Here is a 25,678-nt window from a genome sequence, read left to right on the forward strand (position 1 = left end):
TGCTGGTTTCACCCCCATTCATCGGGGGGGATGAACACACAGGAAAGAAGCTCGCCTCCTTCCCCCCTGCCCCCCCCACCCCCCGCCCCGTCCCTCTGGTGATGAAAGGCAAGTGGGCACGGAGGTGGAAATGGTCAATAAACTTTGCTGTATGCGCTGGCGGCGGAAGCTTAAGCCTCCAGCTGGTGCTGGGAGGAGACTCCCACCCCGGGTCCTGCTTCTCCCCTATCAGTTGTGGCTGTGATGTCCCCAGTGTGGGACCGGGCTGCCGCACCGCTATTCTCTTTCTGTCTGGGTCTCCTAAAGCCTCACGCCGGAAATAATGGCCAGGGCACACAATTCTCAAACAAGGAGGAGCTTACGAGATAAAGCTCGGACAGCCTCACTCCTTACGTGGCCTTGGAGGAGTCTCCCGACTGCTGAGGGCCTGAGGCAAAGATGGCCACCTGGTCACCAAACCATCCCCATTTTCTCTCTGGGCCACACAGCAGAACTACATTTCCCAGCCTCCCTTGCCACGAGAGGCAGCCATGTGACCAGGTTCTGGCCAATAGCACACAGTGCTCACTGTTTCTTGTTAACACCTGCTGCCCGGTCTGTAGGTTTCTCCCTCTGCCGTCACCTGCCAGATGCAGAAGCCACTAAGACCCCAGGGGATGGCGGTGTCACAGCTGGTAGGAGACTGGGTCCCGGAATCCCCATGCGAAAGATGCCCCACAGAACGCCCAGAGTCATTACGTGAGTTAGGAATAGATGTATATCGCGTATAGCCACAGAGGTCTTAGGGTCTTTTGTTTCCCCAGTTGGCTTACTGATGACCGTGAACATCTCTAACGGGGGCGTAACACCACCACACTTGCACAGCTTGCAACACTCAGGTTTACAGAGATGCCTGGCCCTGAGGGCTGTAAACGCCTTCCGAATCACCGGCAGAAATATTCACTTCTATTCTGTGTGATTTTAACATGCAGTAGATCTTGTGCCTTTAGCATCCGTGAAAAATGGGGGACCCACATAGGCTGGCACTTCCCGGGAATCTCAAGAATGCAGTGTACACATTCATGGGAGCACTATGTGGAACAGCCAAAAAGGAAAGACCAGCCAAGTGTTCATCAGCTGAAGAATGGGTAAACAAAGTATGGCGTATCTACTCAATGGAACATCATCCAGCCACAAAGAAGGAAGTGCTAACACATGCCACGACATGGATGAACTTGGAAAGAAGCCGGTCACAAAAGATCACACACTGCAAGATTCCATATACAGAAAATGTCCAGAGTACACATACCCTTAGAAGCAGAAAGCGGACGAGGGCCTACCGGGGGCTGGGGAGTAAGGGAGATTGGGGCACGACAGATGAAGGGTACAGATTGTTCAGAGTGGTAAAAATGCTCTTAAATGGGGTACGTTGATGGTTGCACAACTCGGTGAAAATACTAAAAACCACAGTACACGTTGCTCAAAAGATGTCACTGTCACACGCGGTCAGGGGAGAGCCCGGGTTCCCAGCACACCCAGGCGCACCGACAACTCTGTGTCCCATGGGGTGCATTCCAGACTCTTCCAGTCTGTGGCAAGATCCCTTCCCCCAACAGCTCCGGGAAGTGCCAGCAAAAGAGAAACATCTAGACTCCCTGCCACCAGCCCTTCCTAGCTGTCCTATTCGTCCACCCCCAGCGGGAACTGGCTCGTCAGGAACAGAGACTCCCGGAAACTTACGGTTCATGCCAATGTCGTGGTACGTGAGGATGACGGGCCGGTTTCCCTTGGGGGTCCCGCACAGCGTGACGTGAATGGAGCCATGCACAGTCTCGATGTCCTGCTCCTGAGGAAAGACAGCAGACAGAGGGGCCTGTGATGTGGCACTTGGAGCATCAGTGTGGCTGTGACTACCGACTGTAGGCGCCCCGCGTATTTCCAACTGTGTTTTGAGGAAGTTCCGAGTACGTTTCTCATTTGGTGAGGAGGGCACTGGCCTTTGGGCAGCAGATTTCTCTGACCAGAGAAACCACTCCAAGAACCAGGGAGGGAAGGAGAACTCAGTCAGGAGGAAGAAGAGAATCCTGGCTCAGACTGTGCCATTAACTGCACAGAACTTGGGGAAGGCACCAGCCCCAGCCCCAGAGGCCCTCTCTGCCCAGGACCTTGGTTTCTCCATCTGGGAAACTGAGGTCATCAAAGCACGAGCTTCCTAGGTTACCTGCTCCCAAGTCTCACCCGTCCCACAGGGTCATTACAACGGTGACTAGCATTTGATGGCCTGAGGCTGCCCCAAATTCAATCCCTACTTCCAAGAACAGCCCCCAGTTTCCTTTGGGAATCCACTCCAGTCTCACCGTCCATCCTAGTGGGTCTGTTGACGACGCTTGCCCATGTTTCACGGGCCAAGGCTAATTCATGCATTCCCCCTCCCAGCTACAGGACCGGTTCACAGAAGGGCAGAAGAGCTGAGTCAGGACAACCAGAGCCAACCGCAGCTATTGGGGAAGTGGATTAGACTTGACCCAGCAGTGCTGGGAGGCGGGGGGATCTGCAGCAGCCATGTTGTTCCCATGAGGCAAGGGCCTGTCTGAACACACAGCCAGCCCAGAGACGGAAAAGACAGAAAGGAGGTCCTGCTGATGGCATCCATCATCTAGGATTTTCGGGCCACAGGCCAACAACTTCCAAGCCCCCTTAAGGCATTTTGAGTTGACGACAAGAATCCTCAATGATGCCATAGCCATCTCTGTCCTGTCCTCCCTTCTTGGAGGGCCGGGGTCCCTCTTCCCTTGGTCAAGGCCGGTGCTCCAGCTTGTGTCCTCAAGCTGGCTCCCTCAGCCAGTCAGCCCCACGTTTCTCAGGACTATACTGTGAATTTTTTTTTTTTTTAAAGATCTAAAGACATGTTTACTCTTCCTCTATCCTAATTAAAAAAAAAAAAAAAAAAAAAAACCGCCTTGCCTTGATTCCAAGCCCATAAATTCACCTGCCAGTTTTTAACTAAACTTCTCCAAAGGGTGGCGGCCATGAATTTTCTCAACCCACTGCTTCGACTCACCTTCAGCCCACCCCCGTCTTGGGCTCCCCCCTTCCTCAAGGTCCCCCAGGGGCTCCAAGGACCTGTCCCTTTTCATGTCTGAGAGCCGTGACCTCCCCTTCCAAGCGCTCTCTGCCTGCGTCCTCACACCCTCCCCCCCCCCAACTCCTGGCTCTCCTCCTAGCTGGTGCGGGCACGGGGGAGGCCACCAGCATGCTGGGGACAGGACCCTGAGAACTCCCACGTTCTAGGGAGGCGCTGAGCCATTTCCCTCTACGCCCTGCATCCCTACAAGGGCCCTGCGAGGGTGGCACATCCCCGAGCTGGCAGATGCTGCCACCCTGGCTCAGGGAAGCCAAGTCGGCTGCCCAGAGTCACGGTCAGGGCCCACCCACCCGGTAGGCCAGTGTTCCCCACACGCTTCTTACTCCCTCACAGTCTGAGAGGCGCGAGGACTCAAACCACGTTCCCTCCTTAGGAGGCCACGTTGGGTTAGCACTTGACATTCATTTCCCAAAGAGGGAACACTCCAGACGCCGTCTAACCTGCTCCCAGAAGCCAGCCTAGATGTGAATCATATCGGTCACTGACCAAGTGCAGGGGAGAGGTCTGTGTCCCGCCCTCACGGGCGAGAAGAAGAAACAGGCCAGACCCCCCCAAGTTAGGACCCCTGTGGATCTGGGCAAGCAGCCCCTTCCCCCAGCTGCCTGCACCATGGAAACGGGCCTGGGACCTGCCAGCCCTGGGGGATGCCGGGAGGCCCACAGGACACGGCAGGAGGGACTGTGCCTGCAGCCCCCCTTGATCTCAGGCCTGTGAAGGGTCACCTCTGAGGCAGAGTGATGTAGCCACACATACGCAGTCTACCAGGCTGGGGACCAAATCCCACCCCTGCTCCTTCTCCACTTAAGCCAGTGCGACTTTACCCAAAGACATTTATTATGCACCTACTGTATGCGTGTGCCGAGAGGCGTCGGTAAGAGCTCACAAGCTAGTGTTGGGGTAGCGGGGTGGGCCCCAGGCCCGCAGTAACACGTGGCAAGAGCTTGCTACGTGTGGACATGGTGCTCTGGGACCAGCAAGAAAGAGGGTGTAGAACCCACCGAGGGGGGAGGGGCAGGGTGGGAAGGGGAGCAGGGGAGCCCCCACCCCCAGCAACCTTTGAGGTCAACGGCTGGGCTGTCGATCTGGGAAACCTGGCTCAAAAATAAGGAAATACGCCCCAGTTCTCAGGCTCCACCTCCAGAACGGGGAGCACGGTACCCGTGCTTTTAGCAAGAAGCCGCTCCCTCCCCCATCCCAAGCACGGGGATGTGGGGGCTTCCAGCCCCCACCCCGAAGACCCCTGAAGCAAGCAAGTGGGGTGCCGGATAACCAACCAAGGGGGAGCGCCCAGGCTGCCGTCGCGTCTGTGAGACGGGAGAACCATGGAATGTCCCGGGGTGCGTGAGCGGTCACCAGGTGAGGCCCACAGGCCCACCCAGGGCACAGCGCGGAGGGGACCCCCCCTCCCTGTCAGCGCCCAGGCCCAGCCCCATCACAAGGATCCTCCTGAGCCTCCTGCCTCATCACCTGCCACAGAGGGAGTCTCCCGACCACGGAGCCCACCATCCGCCTGGCCCCCTCCCTCTTCCCCTCAGTGCCCGACCCTTGGCTTGCGCCTATATAAACACTGGGAAAACAGTGGAAAAATCCACAGACGAGGGAGCAACAGCCTGGGCCCCAGTGGGGGCCACGGATCATCTGCTGGGCCCAGCCCTGGCGTTGAAGCCGATTGGGAACAATGGCCCATTGAGAGGGCCACATTCTCCATTGTCTCCCCAGCTGACCCACATGGCGCCCTCTAAAAATAGGCCAGGCCAGGCAGCGCCCGCCAGCCTGGGGTCATCGGGGTTCAGAGCCGAGCCCTGCCCTCCCTCGACCCCTCTGGGCCCTGGGTCGCCATCTGTACGACAGGAGTGGGCCCCCTCACCCCAGCTTCTCAGGAGAGGAGGTCACCCTGTGGTCTGAGACACAGTGCCGGGAGGAAAGGACACCCTTTGTACGTGGTGGCAGACGTCATTAATGCGGTGCCTGGACTCCATCTTGGTGGCAGATATGGGACGCCCCTTGCCCGCTGCATCAGGGATGTCCCTGGCAGCACCCAGGGGTGGGGATGAGTTGACTCATCTCTGTGGAGGCCTTAAAATTACACGGCCATGGAACCAGAACTGAATCTGTCCAAGAAGGGAGGGGCTGCCCCTGCCCCGCTTACTGTTCTGTCCCGAGGCCTGGCACACGGTCGGAGCGCAGAGCAGGTGCATCAGGCCGCTGGTGAAACACCCGAGACCAAATGACCGCAGTAACATAACTTCTCTAGAAAGTCCTGACTCTTCTGGGTCCAGGCTCCACTCCGCCCCTTAACTGGCCGTGAGAGTCTCGGCAAGCAGCCTCTCGTAAGCTCCTGGATTGCAGTGACGTCTCCCAGGATTGGTGTAAAACCCCCCGGGACTGCATGAGCCCCACTGAGCCCTAGCGCTTTGCCCCCAAGAGGAACCACGGGAGTGTCGTGGCCGTGGCCCCGCCGCCTCACCCCTGGCCCGAACCTCGGTCCGGGCAGGAGAAGCTTCAGCCATGGCCAGCCTTATTTAGAAGCACGACCCATCCGGTCTCCGAAAGCGGAAGGGACGCGGTGCAGATGCGTCGGCGCGGCACCGTCCCCTGGGTCTGGGTGAGCCCACGTTGAGGGGCAACATCTGCCAAGTGCCCGCCAAGAGGCAGGCAGGGAGCCCAGCCTCCACGCCCCCAGCTATGCCTATCTATCCCATTTCACAGATGAAGAAATTGAGGAGTCTTTCCCAAGGTCACACAGCTTGTAGTAGCAGAACCAGGATCAGAACCTGAGTCTTCCGGGCCCTCGTGCCGGTGCTGGGCCCATCAGGCCTCCCCTTCTGTGTCCGCCAGCCCACACAGGCAGGAGGAAGAGGAAAGGCCAAGTGCGATCTTTCCTGTGCCCATTCCTTAAGTCACAGATGCATGCATGCACGCACACGCATATAATGTACACAGGCACGCACATGCATGCACAAAACACGTGCACATACATATGCACAAGCCCCCATGTATGCACACCTGTGCACACACATCCACACACATGTGCTTGCACACACACACACAGTTCTGAGCCAGCCCTGGTGGTCTCTCTCCATTGGCCAAAGCCAAGACTGAGCCTGAGACTGGATGGAGGAATTCAAACACTCACTAACACGTGCCTTTGTCCTCTTTAGACCCAAAGGAACATTCTGTCTCCGTGGCGATGAATCACTATCTAGCGTCCCGTAGGGAGGGACCTACCTCACAATCCCCCACGTTCTCCCAAAGAGAAGGCACCGTGATACTCCTCGGCCTCCCGCCGGATACGGGAAGGCGCCCGTCTTGGGGCTCGTCAAGGGTCCTCTCTCTGGCTAAGACGAGGGCTGGAAATACACACTCGGTTCCTCCATCAGCCGGGTCTCCAACCTCAGCCCTTGCACACTTCAGAGCCAGATCCCAGAAGTCCCTGCTCACAGACCAGATCCAGCCAGAAGCGTGCACCAGAGAAAAGCCAGGGCGCGAGAGTTTTCCTCTCACCTCCTCTGGAAAAGGCGCTCTCTCACGGCGCAGAAGAGACGGCACAGGGTGGCCAGGAGTCACCAAGTCGGCCCTCCCGCTGTACCCAGGCCCTGCCTTGAGCGCTGCGTCCCTGAAGGCACGCAGCACCTCCACTGGGTGACACCTGCCCGCATTTTACAGAGGAGGAGACGGGCCGAGAGAGGGTAAGTTATCTGTCCAAGGTCACACAGCTGGAACCGCATGGCGGGATTCGAACCCGAGACGGTCCAAAGCCTGTGCTCTTTGACTTCTGTTTTACCCTGCGTGCCCGGTGCTACATGAAGAAAGGAAGCCTTTAATGCAGAAGGCGCACTGTGATTCTCTAAGCCAGCCCCGCTCCCCCTCCACGCTGATGTGACCGCAGATGGCTTTCTGTCTCCCCGGCATCTCTCCAGGGACCAGCCGTCCACAGCCATGCGCGGGGGACACACTGGCACGTGGAATCAAGGAGTAACACTGGTTCCTCCTGCCCCTCCCGCGACGTGTGTCTGCCCCCATAATGCAGCAGGCCTGCTGGGTATCTGACTTGGAAGGACCTCAGCGCAAACCTCGCGGGGCTGGGCAGGCCCTTCTGGGCCGCACCGTTCCTTCATTTGGAGCACCTACCCCCCGCGCAAAGAGCCATTTCATAGCCACTTCCCACCTGCCGGCCAGCTCCACCCTATCCCTACCGTCTACACTGCTTGCAAGATCGCAGCTGGTGAAAACAGCACCTACCACAAAGTGTTCCTCCAAGAGTGTCCGTCTTTTCGGCTGAGTCCTGGCTTTGGAGCTTTATAAGCCACGGCTGAGTGTGTTGGCTGGCCTCTTAAACATCTGTTATTCCCTCCTTTGCGACAGAATTCCCAGCAATGCGTCTGATAAAATTCTCTCCTCCCCCATCTCCCTTGTAGCCAAGGGTGGTCCGGAGACTCATTTCTGACTCATGTCAGCAGAACTTGCTGGAGTTTTGAGGACAGTTGTTTTGTTTTGTGTTGTTTTTTTAAGAGTCAAACGTGGCCTTTTGATTTTTTTCCCTTCACCCTTCCACCTGCTTCCTCCCTGGAATATGAATGCGATGCTTGGAGGTGCAGCAGCCATCTTAGGAGCATGAGGACAAAAACCATATGCCCAGAAGACAGAGCAGGAGGCTGAAGGAGCCTGGGACCGGGTGACAGTCACAGGTCTTCCAGATGAGGGGCAACAAGCCACATCTCCTTGTTTAGGGCAGTATCTGTGGAGGGATGTTAATTCTAGTGATACATTCAGCACGTGCCCTTGGCCAAGTGACCAGACTCGTCTGGGAATCCCTTTGGCTGTCAACTGAGGGTAGTAATAAGTCTATCTGCTCAGGGAGCTGCTCCCAAGACGAAAACCAAGCTAGACGCACTGGGAAGGGTTTTGCAAACTCTCTCGATGCTGCTTGTTACGGATGCCCATCGCAGAGATAATCAGCGTGAAGCCACAAGGGGTCCCAATGGCTTAAGTCAACGGGTTGAGTGATCCAGGGGAGCTGAGACCAGCTGCCGCCACCTCCCTCCCCAATCCCCTCCTTCCCAGCAGGCCCTGGGGAGAGGCTGAATGCTCTGGACTCTAAGGGATGACACCCTGAGACAGACGCTAAGTCAGCTGGGGCGCTGGGCTGCCCCTCCCCTCAGTCTAGCACATCTTGGTCAAGGCGTGGCCAAGGGCGGAGGGCACTCTTTGGCTAGTCAAACGCAGCATGAGCTCAAGCCTTGTTGGGGCAGGAAAGGCTAATCGTGACAAGCGAGGCTCAAGAGAAAATGCCAAGGGCTCGCCCCATCACCGTCCTTTCTGTAAATTATACCCTCCCCCCCACCCCTGTCTTCCTGGCTCATCTCCAGGGCCCACAGTGGGGAAGGGGTAGGCCTGGCTATGCCTTACCCTTGTTATCTTATCCTTCCCATTAAATAAGAACCAGATAAGGGATGAAGGGTGCCAGGGAGGGCCACCCATGTGGAAGAAACATATATTATCTATTTCCATCTAGGGACAGTCATCTGTTTACTGGGCAAACGCCATGACAGCTATTTCACAAATGGAAAAAGCCAGCTTCTGTGCATCCCAGCACACACACACACACAGCGGAGTCAAGATTCAGGACAAGCCCTTGGGCCGCCGGGTCCTAATTCCCAGCCGAGCCCAGGGCTGCCGAAGGCATGCCGGGTGCCCCTAGAAGATAAGACCTCAAAGTCGTCCAGTGGAACTCGTGGCTGCCCCCCCACACCCCGTTTCTCAGGTTTCCTTAATGCTGTCATCACATCATAGCAAAGCTACAGAGTCAGGAAACCGGCCGCTGCGGGAAGACAGGCATCAGTCTGGGAATACAGAGGGAAGCCGGAACCCACGGGGAAGACCAATTCTCCAAGGAAGAAAGAATTAGGAGGAAGGGTCTTTGTCGGATCAGAGAAAAGAGAGGGAGGAGCGCCCAGCATCCATCCATCCAGCAGAAGAGGGAGGCTTGCGTGCTGAGTCCCATGCTGTGTTTATTTCATGTTCACAACACCCTCTCAGGGGTGGTGATACTCCCCCAAATTACAGATCGGAAGAGGAAGCCCCTGGGAGGTCGGGCCACTGGCCAAGGACACACGACTAGCAAAGACAGAGCTGATCAGAACCCGCTTCTGTCCAGTGCACCAGGCCTGTGACACCAAGAGATGGGCATCTGCCCTCGGTGAGCCTGACAGCCTGGGCTGGACAGACCCGGGGAGAGCCAAGCCCCACCATGGGGGTGCTCGGTGGGAGAGGCACTCCTCTCCCACCCCTCACCCCCGGGGAGGGCACCCCCAGGAAACCCGCAGAGGAGGGCAGAAGAAGAGGCAAGCCTCATTTCTCGGTGACCCAGATGAACGCTTTGCCATCTGTCACTAAGGGTTCGCTCTAAGCTCCAGTGGCCTTGCTGGGAGGTGGGGCCGGGGGAGGGCAGAGATGGGAAACGGTGGGTTGAGGATTTCCAAGCCTGAGTTCTGCCCACCTTCAGTCAGGGAGCATGAAAACAAGAAGCAACTGTGTGAAAAGAAATTAGTAAAAGGTCACTGTTTCCATTTTCCCTAGAAGCTGCTCTGCTTCCAAGAAAAGGGGGGAAAATCACTTCTGCCCCCCCCCGCCCCCCCCTCCACCCCAGGATCAGACTGGGCTCCAGAGTGGGAGGCCAGACCCCAGCAGACCCTGCCTACCACCTCCTGTGCCCCAGCCCCCGACGCCCTGCACCCGGAGGCCCTGTGGGTGACATCAGCTCCCTGCCCAGGGACCCCTGGGGAGCACAAAGACACAGATTCCCATGGAAACCAAATCAAATCAAACTATCTGAATAACTAAAGATCCAGGTGGAAGGAATTAGAAACAGCAAAGCCAACAAGAGAGGCGATTTGGGGCCACAGAGAGTTTCCTGTCTCAGGGGAGGAGTGAGGGTCAGTGGGCGGCAAATTGCGCCCCCCTCCCCCTACTGGTTATGCGGACCTTGACTCTTGGCCCCGGGGACTGGCTTTGGCTTCATCATCTATCTCAGCTCTCAGGGACCCGGGCCAGATGCCCTAAACCTTCTCTGAGCCTCGTCTCCTCCACTAGAAAGTAAGGTGGTGCTAACACCTCTCCTAAGGGCTGATGTAAGGATTAAGGAGACAACGCAGAAGAGGCCAGCACTGTTTCTGGGGTACAGTTAATGCCCGGAAGTCAGCTATTACGCCCCCCATGATTATCACAGATCTCAGAGTCACATGGGCCAAAACTGAGGGTTATCTTGATAGCACCCTTTGGCGAGGACCCTTCTTAACATCTCCAGACTGATTTCTCATCTGCAGGAGAGGGTAACATTCCCACCTTGGGAAGGAAGCCCTGAGACAATCAGTGTGCCGATACACGTTGGCTCCCTCTCCCCCCTCCTCTCTCCTCAGTGGCCCTCCGTCAAGCCTCCCTGCCTGGAGCAGAAAGGGAAGGGCTGGATCATAAAGCATCTGCCAGCCCTGATATTCTTGGATTCCAGGATTCCAGCCAAAGGAAGTAAGCTGGAACCCGAAACACTCCCACCTACCCCACTCACCAAATTTGCAAACACAGCTACCTAGATCCCGACGCCAGGAACTTCTCTGCAGAGTCACCTCATCTTACATCCTTCCTGCAGTCCCGGCACCTCAGCCGTGCCCACCGAGCCCCGTGCTCCGAGGGTCCCAGAGGGTCTCCAGGAAAGACAGGTAAAGTGGGGTCCCGAGAGCAGGTCGCAAAACCTCACATGCCCGGGTACCAATCAACCTGCCCCAAAACATCCCGCAGGCCAAAGCAAACTGCCCACCGTGAGATGATGCCCCCAGGAAGACAGGAGGCCACGAGGCCACCGCTCTGGCAGCTGGGCCTCTCCTGAGGCGGGCAGCCCAGCAGCTCGGGCAACAGACCCTCCAGTAGCTTCTTGCTGCTAAGCTCCGGGCGACGGTGTGTGTTTGGATTCGGGGGGGGGGGGGGGGGTGGAAAAAAATGGTGCTTTGGGAAAAGAACAAAGAACAAAGAATCTGCTTGAGTTAGTCAACATGCTGAAGCACCGAATATTTTTCAAGAAATAACATTGGCCGCTTTCGGACACACACAGAAAGGCTGCTCAGACTCCTTACACTTGACTTCCAAGGAACTGCCGGGCTGGGTGGGGCCCCACCGCAAGGAGCAGTGAGGAACCAACCAGAGGCACAGAGGACAGTGGGGCACCGCTACGGCACATCCACTCCTGACTCCCGCATCGGCTTGCCTTCAATGGGCTAAACGTTAGCCCACCGAAGCATCCTTCAGATTATCTACGGGGCCAGGCTCTTTTTTTTTTTTTTTCCCCCCGACCGGAATTGCAAAGCGATGCTGGAATCTAGCCCAGATTGGCCCTTCCACGTTTATCGCTGCAATGATTGAGGAAAAACGGTCAGGGTCAGACCGCCTTGGTTCAGTGGGGCCCCTTCACGGCTGCTGGTCACCGGGAAGCCTCAGTTTCCCCATCTGCCAAGTAGGGATGACGGTACAGGTCCCTGAAGGATCAGCAAGAGAGCGTGAGGAAGCCCCGGGCCCTGGCCTGGCTCAACAGGGGACCACGAAGTCCTCAGCAGGCAGGAGACATCCTGCCAGAGCCCCGTGTGAATCCTGGTGAGTCCCTGTGCTGGCCCGCCCCGCAGCCACCCTTGACCAAGGCTCTGTCATCGCCCGCCTCTGCGCCTGTGGTCAGTAACCCGTCAGGACGCAGGCGGCATCACGGCGCAATGCATCTTCCGGAGGAAAATCCCACAGCAACCCCCGCCCCGTGGTTCTGGAGACTGCTGGAAGGTGGAAGGAAACCTTCATAAACACCATGAGTCAACTAGGTTTAGGAGCCCAATCCAAATTAATATAGTTTTATACAAAGTTAACGTTTTGGGAGACAACCTTGAAAGGGTGTCATTCAGCACTCAGATTCAGCGCAAATATTGTGATCCCCTCGTAAGATTGAGCCTATTAGCTTAGCGAAGAGCTCAGCTCACCCTCAGAAGGCTCAGAATCCAAGCAGGGGTGGGGGGTGGGGGGCCCTGCGTGTGATGTAGGGCCATCCCTCTGCATGGGATGATCGGTCCCTAATCTTCTCCTGGTCACGTGACTGGATCCAGGTATCATTATCAGTCTCAGATTCAACGTCACCTCCTCCAACAGCCTTCCCTGACCCCCTCAACCCAGGACAGCCTTCCCAAGACCCCCTCAACCCAAGACCGCAGCACGAAACCCCTACATTAGCTGGCATTGGCATTGGCGTGTTTACTTTCCCCCGCTTCTGGGGAGTCAGAAGCCGTGGTTTTAAACATGCACTCTGGAAACACACTGGTTGAGATCAAACCCCCGCCCTCTTCCTTTCTGCCCCTGAGACTGCAGGCAAGCTACTTAACCCCTCTGTGCATCGGGTTCTCCTGCAAAATGGAGACAGGAATCGTTATGAGTGCCCCACGAGCAAAACACACAACGCACTCAGAATGACGCCTAGCATATATTCAGGGCTCAATAGTGCTGAGCGATTAGTTTGGAATTTAAGTTCCTGAAAACAAGGATCGCCGCCTGTCACGCTCCCCACTGTGTCCCCAGCGCCTAAGACAATGCCAGGCACAAAACAGGCATTTGTTAAAGGAACAAAGGAATGGGCAATCAGAAAAAAGCTCCCACCTCACAGGACAGCTCTGGGATTAAATGAGCTGGCCAGCCCCGCCTGGTGGACCATGTGGGTAGACATTATCCTGTCTCTCCCAGCCCCTCGCTGAGGCTTCCCTTCGTGGTCACCCCTTTGCTGATGTCAGGAGGGCGCGGCACCCTCGCCTGCCCCCTCCTGGGAAACCATTGCCTGGACACCATCACCTTCAAGGCTAGAGGGTGGGCCTGGGCCGGCAGGTGGGGCCAGAGGTCCCGTTCTCTGCTTTACCAACCACCTGTGCCTTGGGATCGGAGCACCTAACAGCGCTTTGCAAACTACCAAGAGGGACAGAAATATAAGCAATTATCTTCAGAGGAAACAGATAAACTGTGCTTTCCAGGTTTCTCCGAATCAATGCCCAAGCTTTGAAATAGCTACGATAATCGCATGATCGAATAATTCCACTTCGGAGCGTGTACCCAAGAGAACTGAAAGCAAATCTGTCCCGGAGCAGGTATGTGTACCCCACGTTCATACCAGCATTACGCGCCATAGCCAAAAGGTGGAGGCAGCCAGTGCCCACTGACAGACGAACCGATAAACCGAATGGAATGTTATAGAGCCTTGGAACGGCAGGGAAATCTGACATGTGCTACAGCACGGATGAACCTTGAAGCGGTTACGTGAAGTGAAATAAGCGAATCACAAAAAGACAAACACTGTATGACGTCACTTAATGCAACGGCGGTGGCCAGGGGCTGGGAGGAGGATTCGGTGGGGGAATTAGTGTTTAATGGGGGCAGGCTTCCAGTTTTGCAAGATGGAAAGAGATCTGGAGACGGACGGTGGCAATGGGTGCCCAACGTTATAAATGTCCTTAATGCCACGAAACACTTAACATTCATGGTGTTGAATGTTACGTCTATTTCACCACACACACACACACACACACACACACACACACACACAATTGGAAAAAAAATAGACTTAGGGTGTGTTATTGACCCAACACTGACCAGGACACATCCCATCAGGGTCCCCCACAGCGTGGGATCCATGCCAGCCTTGAGATAATGAGTCCAGGGCTTACAGTCCCTGGGGTTCTGACCCTCCCCTCTGCCAAGACCAGCCAGCCTCCTCTCCTGAAAACTTGTTCTTGGACAAAACTCCAGACACACCCCCAGTGCCTGCGCCAACCCTGAGAGCGGATGGAGCCAGTAAACCACAGAGAAGGCTGGGTTCACTTTCCCAAGCAGAGCCAAGAACATCAAGCCTTTGCTCGGCTTCCCACGTGGTCCCAAGCCCCCCCAACTGCTCCCCATTTCCTTCCCGCACAGGTCCCACACCTCAGCCTCTCCTTCCGGCCTTCACGGAGTGGGGGACGGGCTCTTGCTTCCTGGGCCAGAACTCAAACCAGCTTCTTTCCGGGGAGAAGGAGCTGACTGTGGAGAACCAGCTGACGCAACTTCCTCCCCTCCCCTGCCCCCCGTGGCCGAACAACGCTCTCCAACCAATGGAAAGAAGAAGGAAACAGAAAAGGCAGAGCCGGGAAGGGGGACGGGAGACCACTCCCTCTACTTGCCTGAACATCAAACTCTTGCAGGAGGCCGGTGATGGTCTGGGGAGAGACAAGAGAGATGGTCAGTTTTGTCAGTTGCCAGGGAGGGGACAAAAACAATGTTGGAATACACGGGCCTGTCCGAGCCCCGAGTCTGTTTCCACCCTCCCTCCTCTGTGGGGCCTCTCCAATTTCTTACAAAGAGACACTTCTCTTTTCATCTCAAAGAACAGCAGTCCGGCAGAAAAGGAGACGCATTACCCAGATTCCTTGCTGACTACAGCCTTGGTGAAAAAAGACCCGAAGGTCTAAGCCGGCCCCAAGCCTGAGAGATACAGGAATGCCATTTCCTATGAACTAGTCTCCCTGTCTCCCTCCACATGTTACACTTTTAAACTCAAACCTGACCCTGTCACTGTCCCTAAATTTCTTCCATGGCTGTCCGTGTCCCCTGGGGATCAGTGAAAACGTGACTCCGAGGAGAAAGTGTAGCGACACGTGGCCAACGTCTCCAAGAGACGTGGCCGGCAAGTTTTCCTTCTGGCCCAGAGACGGATCCTCTGAAAACTAAGCCCCAGCCAGACCCCATCACCGAGTACCAGGAAAGAAGACAGCCCAGCAGAGAGAAATGCAAAAGAGGGGAAGGAAATACGCATGGAGACCCCTCGGGACAGTGGGGTTTGAAGAACAGACGGTCGGGGCTTAAAATAGCTTCACACGCCCTGGGCCGGGTAAAGAGCACCAGGGAGGCTGGTAACTTCAGGCAGAAGCAAAGGTGGCCAACGTCCACCCTATGTACGTGTGTGTGTTGGTAGGAGGGAGCACAAAAGCCATTCTGTGTAACCCCAGTCTTCAGAGGGTCAACAGAGCAGCCGTCCGGATTGAGGACAGCCATCAGGAAGAACCTCCCAAAGCAATTCTAATTGAAAACACTTGGCTGAGGGGAGCCTGGGTGGCTCAGTCGGTTAAGCTGACTTCAACTCAGGTCATGATCTCACGGTTCATGGGTTCGAGCCCTGCATCGGGCTCTGTGCTGAGCATTGAGAGCCTGGAGCCTGCTTCGGATTCTGTGTCTCCCTCTCTCTCTGCCCCTTCCAATCTCTCTCTCTCTCTCTCTCTCTCTCTCTCTCTCAAAAATAAATAAACATTAAAAAAAATTAACAACAAAAGACACTTTGCTGAGTCAGTCTAAGGAGTTGGAAGATTTACTCCCATCGAAACCTTGAAAGAAAAGGCAAATATTCGCTTAGAGATAGACAGGTAACCCACAGTTGATAACCTCTTAGGTGTTTGTTATGAAAATAAAATTTTCCAAGGACACCACTAGGCTGCCTGAAAAACAGAAATACTGTGTTTAAAAATGCATTTACCCTTGGACCCACAGATTCCACGCCTGAGAATTTATCCTAGAGTTGCACCTGCACACATATAAATGACCTACATCCAAGGTCCAAGTGTTGCAAATACCCATCAGCGCTGCCGGTGACAGCAAAGGGTTGGAAAGACCCACACGTCGAGACAAGGCACTGGTCAAATAAAGCTGGTGGGATACTGTGAAACGGGAAGGGAAAAGGGTTCTGTGGACTGACGTTGGAAAGGTCTCCAAGGTAGTTCGTTAAATGACTAAAGCAAAGTGAGCTATATGCGGTTTCACAGGACTCTTTAAAAGGGAGAAGTAAGAACATGTCGATATGTATTTGTATTCCCTACCGTCGGTTGGGTGGTTTTTTTAAGACTCGGTCATAGACTCAAGTGGAAAAGGAAATGAATTTGGAGCAGGGACGGTGCACAGTATGGATCAGCAAATTACGGCCCTCTCCCTATTTGTGTAAATAAAGTTTTATTCGAACACAACAAGCCCATTTGTTCACATATTGTCTATGGCTGCTGTCATAGTGTTACTGTAAAGCTGAGTGGCTGCAGGGCGCCTGGGTGGCTCCGTCGGTTAAGCGTCCGACTTCGGCCCAGGTCGTGATCTCGTGGTCCGTGAGTTCGAGCCCCGCGTCGGGCCCTGTGCCGACAGCTCGGAGCCTGGAGCCTGCTTCCGAGTCTGTGTCCCCCTCTCTCTTTGTCCCTCCCCCCTTGCACTCTGTCTCTCTCTCTCTCTCAAAAATAAACATACATTTAAAAAAAATCATTTTTAAAAATAGAAAAAAATAAAAAGATGTACCATCACAGGCAGCTACACAGCTCCTTAAGGACGAGGATGTGAATGTAGTTTAAAGTGCAGCGTCAACTGGGCAAATGTAAAGGCTTTTCCAGTCCACACTGGACGGCAAGGGCCTCCGTCTCCAACAGCGAGGCCTCCTCGACGCGAAACGTTTGACCGAAAAGACAAGGTGGATCTGGGCTTTTGCGTTCTTGGACACGTGTAAGTGCATAGGCACGCGGGCCCCCGCGCACACGCGTGTGTGTGTGTATTCTGAGTATACGTATGGGTGTGCGTGTCAGGGGAGGCCTCCACTCACCTCCCCTTTCTCCACCAAAGGCTTCACCTCGGCGAGGTCCACATCCTGCAGCTCCCGAGACATGTTCCTGCTGTCACCTGCCTGCAAAGGAACAAAGGGTGTGGGGTCAGCACTTCCTGCTGAGATGGTTCCCGGAAGGAAGCAAATCCGAGGCCGGGGAATGAACCCCGTTCTGCAGCCCTTACCTCCTGCACGCCCATCACAGTCCCAAGGCCCCAGACCCAATGGCCCATGCCACTCTCGCCTCCGGGGCCACGGAGGCAGATTTCCTGGAGCAGGAAACCAAGGCCCATGGACGCAACTACCTTTCTGACAAAATGGATGGACTGCCGTTCAAAGCCAGGTCTTCACATGCAGTCCCCCGGCCCAACCCCCACACCCAGGGCATTCCTCATGGCCTTTTTTTTCTTATTATTATTAAATGGTAATTGACATTCATTGTGGGTATACAACAGAGTAACTGGATACATTGGGAAAGGATCACGACAGGCCTGGTCACCCTACGCAGTTATTACAACATCATCGACCGTGTGGCCTATGCCGCTTCAGGAGGTGTGAGCAGTCGGCTCTTTGACGTCGGTCTAAGCGATATCTGGGGGGGTCCCGCTTCAGGCCAGGGCAACAAAAGCAAAAATAAACAACCAGGACTACACCTTGCCGCATTTTAGGGGGCACCCCTCACCGATCCCGAAGTCAGGCAGCCCCAGGTTGACGGCCGAAAAGAGAGAAAGTTCCAGGAGGCTCCCCGTTTGCAAGCTTGGCCTGAGCTTCATCCCCCTTCATCCTCAGAATAGCCCCAAAGAGGGGGTGGCCGGACAGACATCACCACGCCCACCTGTGTGCGGGGCTCTCCGCTTCGTGCTGGCGAGGACAGGGCCAGGCCTGGGAATACCTCCAGCTCAAGGGGTCTGATGGGACTGAACGTTCGGGGGCATTCTGGGGCGGGGGGAGCACTTTCAAGGTAGCAGGGGGTGGGCAAGAGGGGGTGGGAGTGTAGGGTGGGGAGGCAGAAGGTGAGGGGATGGAAGGTGAGAGTGGGGATTGGAGAACAGATGTGGGGTGGGGGGAAGGGGGAGGGAGAGGGGATGAGAGTAAGGATGAGGAGCAGGGGTGGGGGGAAAGGCGAGCAGAGTGGGACAGGGGTGGGAGAGCAGGTGTGGGGGGAGGGGGAGGGGTGAGAGCAGGGATGGGGAGCAGGGGTGGGAGGAAAAGGATGGAGGAAAGGGTGGGGGCAGGGGTGGGGTGAGGGGGAAGGGGGGAGGGGGAGAACAGGGATGGGGAGCAATGGTGGTAGGAGCAGGGGGAAGGGCAGGGGTGAGGGGGATGAAGGGTGAGAACAAGGATGGGAGAAGCAGGATGGGGGGGGTGAGGGGGCAGGGGGAGGGGTGAGAGCAGGGATGGGGAGCAGGGGTGGGGGGAAAAGGATGGAGGGAAGGGTGGGGGCAGGGGTGGGGGCGGGGGGGCAGGAAGGGTGGGCCAGGGAAGGTCCCTGCCTGGCTCTAACATGGGCAGGTGACCTCCGCGGAGCTAGGCAGGGGCAGAGTCCTGCATGGTGGAAAGCCACCACAATGGAGTCCCTGGGGAGCCAACTTTGGGTGGTGACACGTACCGAGCCTACTTCTGGGAACTTAACCTGGAAGCGGGCAGTATAAGCATTTACTCTTGGAGCTCCGTAATCAGGCTAGAAGGACGAAGTGCCCCCAACACCAGGGCGAGGCACAAAGAAGCCAGACTGTGTTCAGGTGCTGCGGGCAGAGGCGAGGGAAGGTGGGAGAAGGTGTAAGTGACGGAGGGCAGTCGGAGGGCCCCCAGGTCACAGCCCAGACCTCCAGAATCGGGAAAGCTGGTGAAAACCAGCCTGACAGAAGCCCTCACGTTGCTACTTTCCAGGGTGGGGCCCTGGCCCCCCAGGTGCCCCACACCCCAGAGGTGTAAGGGCGCACGCACGCCTATTCAATCCTCTGAAGCCCCGGCTCCTAGAACCCACGGAGAGTCTCATTGTGAAGCACCTCTCAGAGGTCAGCTGTCAACAGCACCGGGCCCACCCTGCACCCACCCCCCGTGCCAACACATGGCATTCCGTGGGCGGATCCCCTGGGATGCTCTGGTCTGGGGCCCCAGCACGATTTTCCCCAGTAGATAACCAGCCCCACAAGAATGCCTTTATGCAGCCTTTGGAGTCTATGCTCCAGAACGTTCTGAAAACAAAGTCGGTTTTATATTTGTGAGCATTCCTGGACAGCTGCCAGTCCGGAGGCAGGAGGCATGCAAAGCAGAGGTCTGTCGGCCTTGCTAATTCAGCGCGTTCATGGTCCCGAGACCCTGGCCCGTGGGACACCTCGCCTACACAGCCTAAGGAGCCTTCCAGAAGCCCAGGGCTCTGGCAACGCCGGCCTGTCACGCTGAGAGTGTGAGGGGCTCCTTCAGGCAGAGCAGCCCCCCACCTGTGGGCTCCCAGGACAGGGAGCCTAACCGATCACGTTCCCCAAGTTGGACCACAACTCCCCCGCGGAATACACGAACAGGTTTTATGCAGCTTAACGGTAATGTTTGCATTTAAATTCACTCTTAAATCATCGCTGAACCGCAAGAGTGAAGTGACTTTAAACAAGCCTCCATTTATACGGCCTCAAGCATATGCCATAGTTCCGTCCAGCCTGGTCAGTTCTTGGCTTCCAGATGCTGTGATCACATCGGCATCTCAGCCTCCACCGGCTCCCTCCTTCTCTCCCAGAACAGAAGAGAGTTTGATCCCAGCCTGCACGGGTTCCGAACCGTGCTCCGGGTGAAACCTCTTTTACCCCACACCTCCTCCTCCTTCCTGCAACTCAGTTTCCCAGCCCATGTGAGGCGGCAGGTCGAAAACCGGCCGGTCTCTTAAATACCGAGTGTTTGAGAACTACTGCTCTTGAGAGCCCTTGGGGGCCGTGGGGAGGCTCAGGTGGGGCCACTAAGAACTATCGCGGTGTTTCGCGAGAAAAACGGGCAGTTCTGTCCCCCGGGGGGCATTGAGCAATGTCTAGAGACATTTTTGATGGTCACGATGGGGAGATGTTACTGGCATCTTATGGGGAGGGGCCAGGTCCTCTACCGATCATTCTCCAGTGCACAGGACGGCCCCTGCAGCCCAATTATCTGGCCCCGCCTGTCAATAGCGCTGAGGCTGAGACACCCTGGTCTAGACCAAGGAACATCCATAAGTGCCCTGGGACTCTGAAGTCTGCAGGGAGACTGGATAAAGCAGAGGAAGCTTCTAACACCATTTGTGCCAGGCTCAGCCTACCAGGGGCAGAGAGACAGCTGACTGCTTTCAGCCCAATTCTGCTGACTTGGGCCAGTCCAGGGCCAGCCTTCACCCAATTCTCCTTTGCCTGAGCTCAAAAAACTTTTCCCACTTTTGTTCCAGAACCCGTTTGTCTAGAAGAAATTGTATAAGGAAGCTCAACATAGAAAAACAGATCTAGCAAAGACCAACAACAACAAAAAAGCTGACATGCGCTTTGGATAAAGCCAGGGAAAGGGCCTGACCCCCCCCCAGCCGCCCCCCCGTCCTCCCCCAGCCCACCGTGGGCCTCCACCGCCCCATGCCCCCCATGCCCACCCTCAAACACCATCTGAGGTCCAGGAAGCACAGTCTGAAACAGTGACGCATTCAGAGGTTTCTTCCTGTAGGTTCTTGTGTGCCCAGCACCGAGCAAAGTGTGACCGTACCTGTAACAGTTCCGCTGACGAGGCCCTATTGTGTGACAAGTTGGGGACACGGTCGTGAACAAACAGACCCAGCCCTGCCCCACCAAGCTTGCAGTCCTGCTCCCCCCCTAGGCCCAGGCACGGCTGCCCTGTCCCTCCACGAGGCTATGCTCTCCTAGAGTCACAGGGTCCCCCCCAATGGCCACCACTGTCACCACCTTCACTTTACCAAGGGGGAGGCCAAAGCCCCAGGGGTCGAGGGACTGTCCTAAAATGGCACAAAGCCAGTGGCAGGCGGGGTGGCAGGGAGGCAGAAGCCTCTGATGCCCACAATTACCTCTCCACCACCTTCTTCCTAAAACCGTTTCTTCTCAGGGTTCAAATCCACAGCATCCAGACCACTCGGCTCGTTCAGGAGAGCAGTTCCAGCACATGCTGCTTTGCAGGTGATCGAGATGTTCTTCGCCAGGACGGAGGGATGGGTGGGGGTCGGGAGGAGGTGGCCTGGTTTGGAGTGCTCTGGCCGGTGCCCCCACCCGCCTCCCCCTGCCAGGAGCCACCGGGAGCCCACACTCAGGGGTCACTCCCCTCGGGCTCCCCGAGGTCTCGCTTGGTGCTGCAGGGTCCTCCCGGGCTTGAGGCCGAGGGCTGGACGCCAGGCCCTGCCGGTCTCCACCACCGCCTGGAAAGCCCCTAAACAGAGCGTCAGATTGGAAAGGGCCAAGGCGGTCCTTTGGCAGACAGGGGGACAGGGCAAGGACACCCAGGACACAGTGGGTGGGAGCCCAGCAGTCCGGCCTCCAGCCCTCCAGCCCCACCTTGCATGACGATGGATGTGTGCTACCCGCCATCCCTGTCTCCAAGAAGCACAGACAGCCAACCCTCAGGACAGGGAATTCGGCCAGGACGCGTCTCCTTCTGCTAAACACTGCCCCCCCTCAGGGCCAGCAACAGGGCTCCAGGCCACAGCGCCCACTGCCAGCCCCGTTCACTGAACCGCTTCTTCCTTTCCCACCCGCTCTCCCCAGAAGGAATTCGGAGGAGACCCCCCAGAGACAAGTGAAAGGTCACCGGGAGCTGGGGGCAGAATCATCATGTACTAGCTCTGCAGTCCCCGCCAAGTTCTCTGGCCTCGTAGCCTCAGTTTGCTCATCTGTGAAATGGGTACAATCCCGGCTCCCAGAAAGTAGCAGGGTGGCTTAAGTTAAATGACGGCACGTAGAACCTGGCACATAGCATAGCGACCCCCCTTCCCCACCGGGGGGGTATGTTCCAAGATCCCCCCTCCCCCGCCCAGGGGATGCCTGGCACCGCGATAGTGCCGAACCCTCTACACCCCTTTTGCTCCTACAGACACACACCTGTGATACGGTGCCATGTACGAACTGGGCGTGGTAAGAAATTAACAATAACTAGTAATAAAATAGAGCAACTGTAACAATATACTGCGACAAAAGCTATGTGAGTAGAACTCTCTCTCAAAATATCTTACTGAGCTGCGTCTGCCCTTGCTCTTATGAATATACTGCGACAAAAGCTATGTGAGTACGAACTCTCTCTCAAAATATCTTACTGAGCTGCGTCTGCCCTTGCTCTTATGATGACAGAAGGTGGTAAAAGGCCTCCAGGAAGAGATGGAGTGAGGGCGGGGGGGGGGGGGGTGACACAGGCACGGTGACATAGCGTTAGGCTACTGCTGGCCTTCCAACCGTTTGTCAGAGGGAAGATCATCTGCTTCTGGACCCCGGCTGACCGTGCATAACTGACACCACGGACAAGGGGGTAACTGCTTAATTCATCAGTGCATTTACTTTTCCCGGTCGCCACGGAGACCCACGGACATCTGGGAGGACCCAGCCTGTGTGTTCTACGCCCGTCAGGCCCAGAGCAGGCCCAGCAGGGAGGGGGACCCCAAGGAAGTGCAGCAAGTGCCACGTGGGTTTCCAGCGATCAGACCCAATGCACCACCACGGACGTCTCCCCTCCGTCAGCAACGTCCGTCAATGAGTAACGACAGCCCAAGGAAAGCTGGGCGAATACCTTTCCGGTTCGATAGACCCAGAAGACAGTCAGCAATTAGTTGGACCTCGTGGGCTCCGAGGGAAGCCAAGACTGGCATTGGCCCGAGGAGGGAAGAACATGACCCCGGGGGGTCTGGGAGGGCAGTGAACAGAGGCCATGTCAGGCAATGTGAGGCCTCGAGAGAATTGTTAACCAGTCACGGGGGCAGTGAAGGGACACACAGAGCCCGTGACTCTCGAAAGCCTTGACGGGGCAGCGGGAGCACTGGCTTAGGAGTCAGGGCACAGAAACCCGCCTCTCTATGGCCTCGTGACTTTGGCCAAGTCATCCATCCGTTCCTTTCTGGGGCCCTCGGCTTCCCCACCTGCAAAATACGCAGGACGCACTCTACACACATCATGTGGTCCGAGAGGGGAACCCAGGTGGGAACCTGTGCTACACAGAGACAAAACGGTCCTGTCTGGATCCGCCCGGGGAACCTGGAAGTCCCTGTCCTCCTAGCCTCAGACCTCTCCCTGTCTGAAAGACCTGGGCCCCCCCCTCCAGCTCCGATTCTCCTCCAGCTCTGATTCTCTGCCCAGGGGGAGCCATCCGCACACACAGTATTGAGCAAGTTCTCCTGGGCCCCCAGAACTCCCGCAAGATGGGGCAGAGGGGGTGTCCGGCATCGAAACATCCATGATGTATTCCGGGACCTCCAGGATGCACCCAGCCCAGCCGGGGCGGCCACAGGGAGGCCACAGAGAAACCCCACACGGACACACCAAGAATGACGTCTATGGCGTTTACTGGAGGCCAAAGTCCATACTTCCTCTGAACTTCAGGGGACCCATGGCACCATCATGCTCACCATTTGACAGATGGGGAAACTGAGGCCCGGGGAGGTCCAGAAATGTGCCCCAAGTCACCAAGCAACAAGCCAGCACAGGTTAAAGGGGAAAGTTGACCTTGAAGTCAACTTGGCCTAAATACGCAGGAATACTGTGCACCCACCCTTTGTCCAGGCAGGACGTCCTAAGGATGAACTGGGAGGCTTTTCCTATGGGATCGGCTGAGGGAGTCACGAGCTTCTCCTCCACCTGCACAGTCCCACAGCGAGCCCCGATGAGTGGCCCGGGCTCTGGACGGAGTCCGTGCCCTAGACCTTCCTACTCTCCCTCACAACCCCCAGAAAGCCTTCCGTTTTAGCTCTCCCCCAGGAGCCTTGCTGATTCAACCATTCCGATACTTTGAAACAGTGTTCGCTTCACTGTTCTATTTGTTGCTCACGGAGGTCCCTGGCAGAAGGTGGATATTGTCACCCCAGCTTACAGAGGGGTAGCCTGAGGCGCCAAAGCAAAGGCCCACATGACTTCCTAAAGGCCGGCACCCACTCTTTCCACGTGGGTGCAAGTGTGGGGGGCAGGGGCGGGCAGACAGCGGGCTCCCGGAGGCCTGTAGTGAAGCAGAGAAAGAGGCCGACCAGGGGGGAGCGTTCGCAAGCTTGCATCGATTCGGAATGTCAGCAACTGGCCCAGATTTTGTCCCCTCCATAATACGCCTGGTTTCAAAGCCACATGAAAGTGGTGTTCTTTCCAGCACACTGGGCTCTTTATAGGACAGAATTTAAAAGGGGGGCGGGGGGGGGGGTGGAAATCAATGTGTGCTGCTGCTGTTAGGCACAGCATCTTCCCCGACTACTGCAATTCCCGAAGGTTCCAGAGAACAGACTCATGCCTGCATTAACCTCAAGGAAAGCAGCCTTGGGGTATGCCTTGGAAACCGCTGCCTTACTGTGCATACCGTTCTTTCTTGCCAGAGAGGTTCTGATATCAACCTACAAGGCAGTTCACGGGTCCTCTTGAGATTTTCGGGACCTTTTGAAACCCAAGGCTCTGGGGAGGGTGAAGAAGTTGGTGGCCTTAACTCTCCATGCTCTTCTTATGTAATCAACCTAGTAAGCGACACAGATGGACTTCCTGAACCCTCAAGAGAGCTCTCCAGTTTAGGGGAACAGAAGTCGAGAACAGGGTTCTCAGAGTCAATAAAAGGGTTCAACTGCCATGCGGAGGAGAGAGCCAGACTAGGAATTCCTGGAGGGCTCCTTCCTGCTCCGCATGGCGCCCGAAACTCAGCAGGCATTCAAGGAATCGTTTGATACCCAAAAACAAAAACAAAAACAAAAACAAAAACAAAAACAAAAAAGGAATCGCCCCAAACAAGCCAAACCCCTGCTGCACTCACTCCACAGGTACCGGGGCCAGAGCTGAAGTGGGACCCTCCTCTCTGGGTTCAACCAGAGCACAGAACCAGCCAGAGGGTCCAGGACACAGAGCAGGAAGAGGGAGGGGTTCGCAATCCAGCGGCACCCAGCCCCTCTCTGCAACACCCCCCGGGGATCATCCTGAAGGTTGTCAGTAGAATTTTGGCAGCCCGATAAATTTGCTTGGTAGAGAGAAGACTGTCTGCGGGGACAAGCAGAACAATGGCTAGTCCAAAGGAGGACACTGGTAGGATTCAAGGATTCTTCTGCAAATCTGAGGGACAAGCTGTACCGGATGGTCCGTGAGATAATTTGTCGAACGCACACCAACGGAACCAATGCCAGCACAGGGCACGGATGTAGATTCCTCCTACAAAACCCCTTGTTCCAGAGATGGCATGATGGCCACACACACAGGATCCTTCCCCAAAATGGTCTTGCTGCTTCTACACCCTGGATGGCCTTCCAATCTTTCCTACACCAAGACGGCCCAAGTTATCTTCCTTAAGAAATGGAGGGCTTCTTCTGATCAACATTAAGTGCCTTGGAAGTCTGCAGGAAAAAGGTAAACAGACTCAGCCCAGAATGATCCAAGGAGGGCACCACCCCAGCGTGCCAGCCTGCCTGGAGGGGAAAGCCAGGGAGGGCGTGCTGGAGAAAAGGAGGCAAGTTCAATGCTTAGAAAGAGAGAGGAGAGGAAGCCAGGGTTCTTAGCTGGCAGTCCACAGAATTGAATACCTCTTAAGACTGCTGCTCAAACACACATGTGGGTGGTGCCCAGAGACTGCTCAGAATCTTCTCAAAGCCAAGGGAGTAAAGCTAGGATTAGATGGGGAGCAGGATGGAGTCCTGGCCCCCATCCATCTCTTCAAGCAGAGCTGAACACAGGTGTAAACATCCCCACGTATACTGAGGTTGCCACAGACTTAAG

At 56.1% G+C, this 25,678-nt stretch overlaps 1 protein-coding gene across 3 annotated transcripts in view; it reads right to left on the bottom strand.

Moving 5' to 3' along the window:
- The window catches only part of NDRG1 (N-myc downstream regulated 1), a 55,093-nt gene that overhangs the window by 24,858 nt on the left and 4,557 nt on the right, over positions 1 to 25,678 (bottom strand). For 2 of the 3 annotated variants that reach the window (XM_023248618.2, XM_004000126.6), the window contains exons 2-4: positions 16,794 to 16,874; positions 14,350 to 14,385; positions 1,720 to 1,825 (exon numbers count right to left, since the gene is read on the bottom strand). In XM_023248618.2, the coding sequence (XP_023104386.1) occupies positions 1,720 to 1,825; positions 14,350 to 14,385; positions 16,794 to 16,856 (205 nt within the window). In that variant the 5' untranslated portion in view covers positions 16,857 to 16,874. The remainder of the gene's footprint in view (positions 1 to 1,719; positions 1,826 to 14,349; positions 14,386 to 16,793; positions 16,875 to 25,678) is intronic. The other variant, XM_023248619.2, reaches the window with a different exon arrangement.

This window comes from Felis catus, chromosome F2 (genome assembly GCF_018350175.1).
Source record: "Felis catus isolate Fca126 chromosome F2, F.catus_Fca126_mat1.0, whole genome shotgun sequence".
NCBI lineage: Eukaryota > Metazoa > Chordata > Mammalia > Carnivora > Felidae > Felis > Felis catus.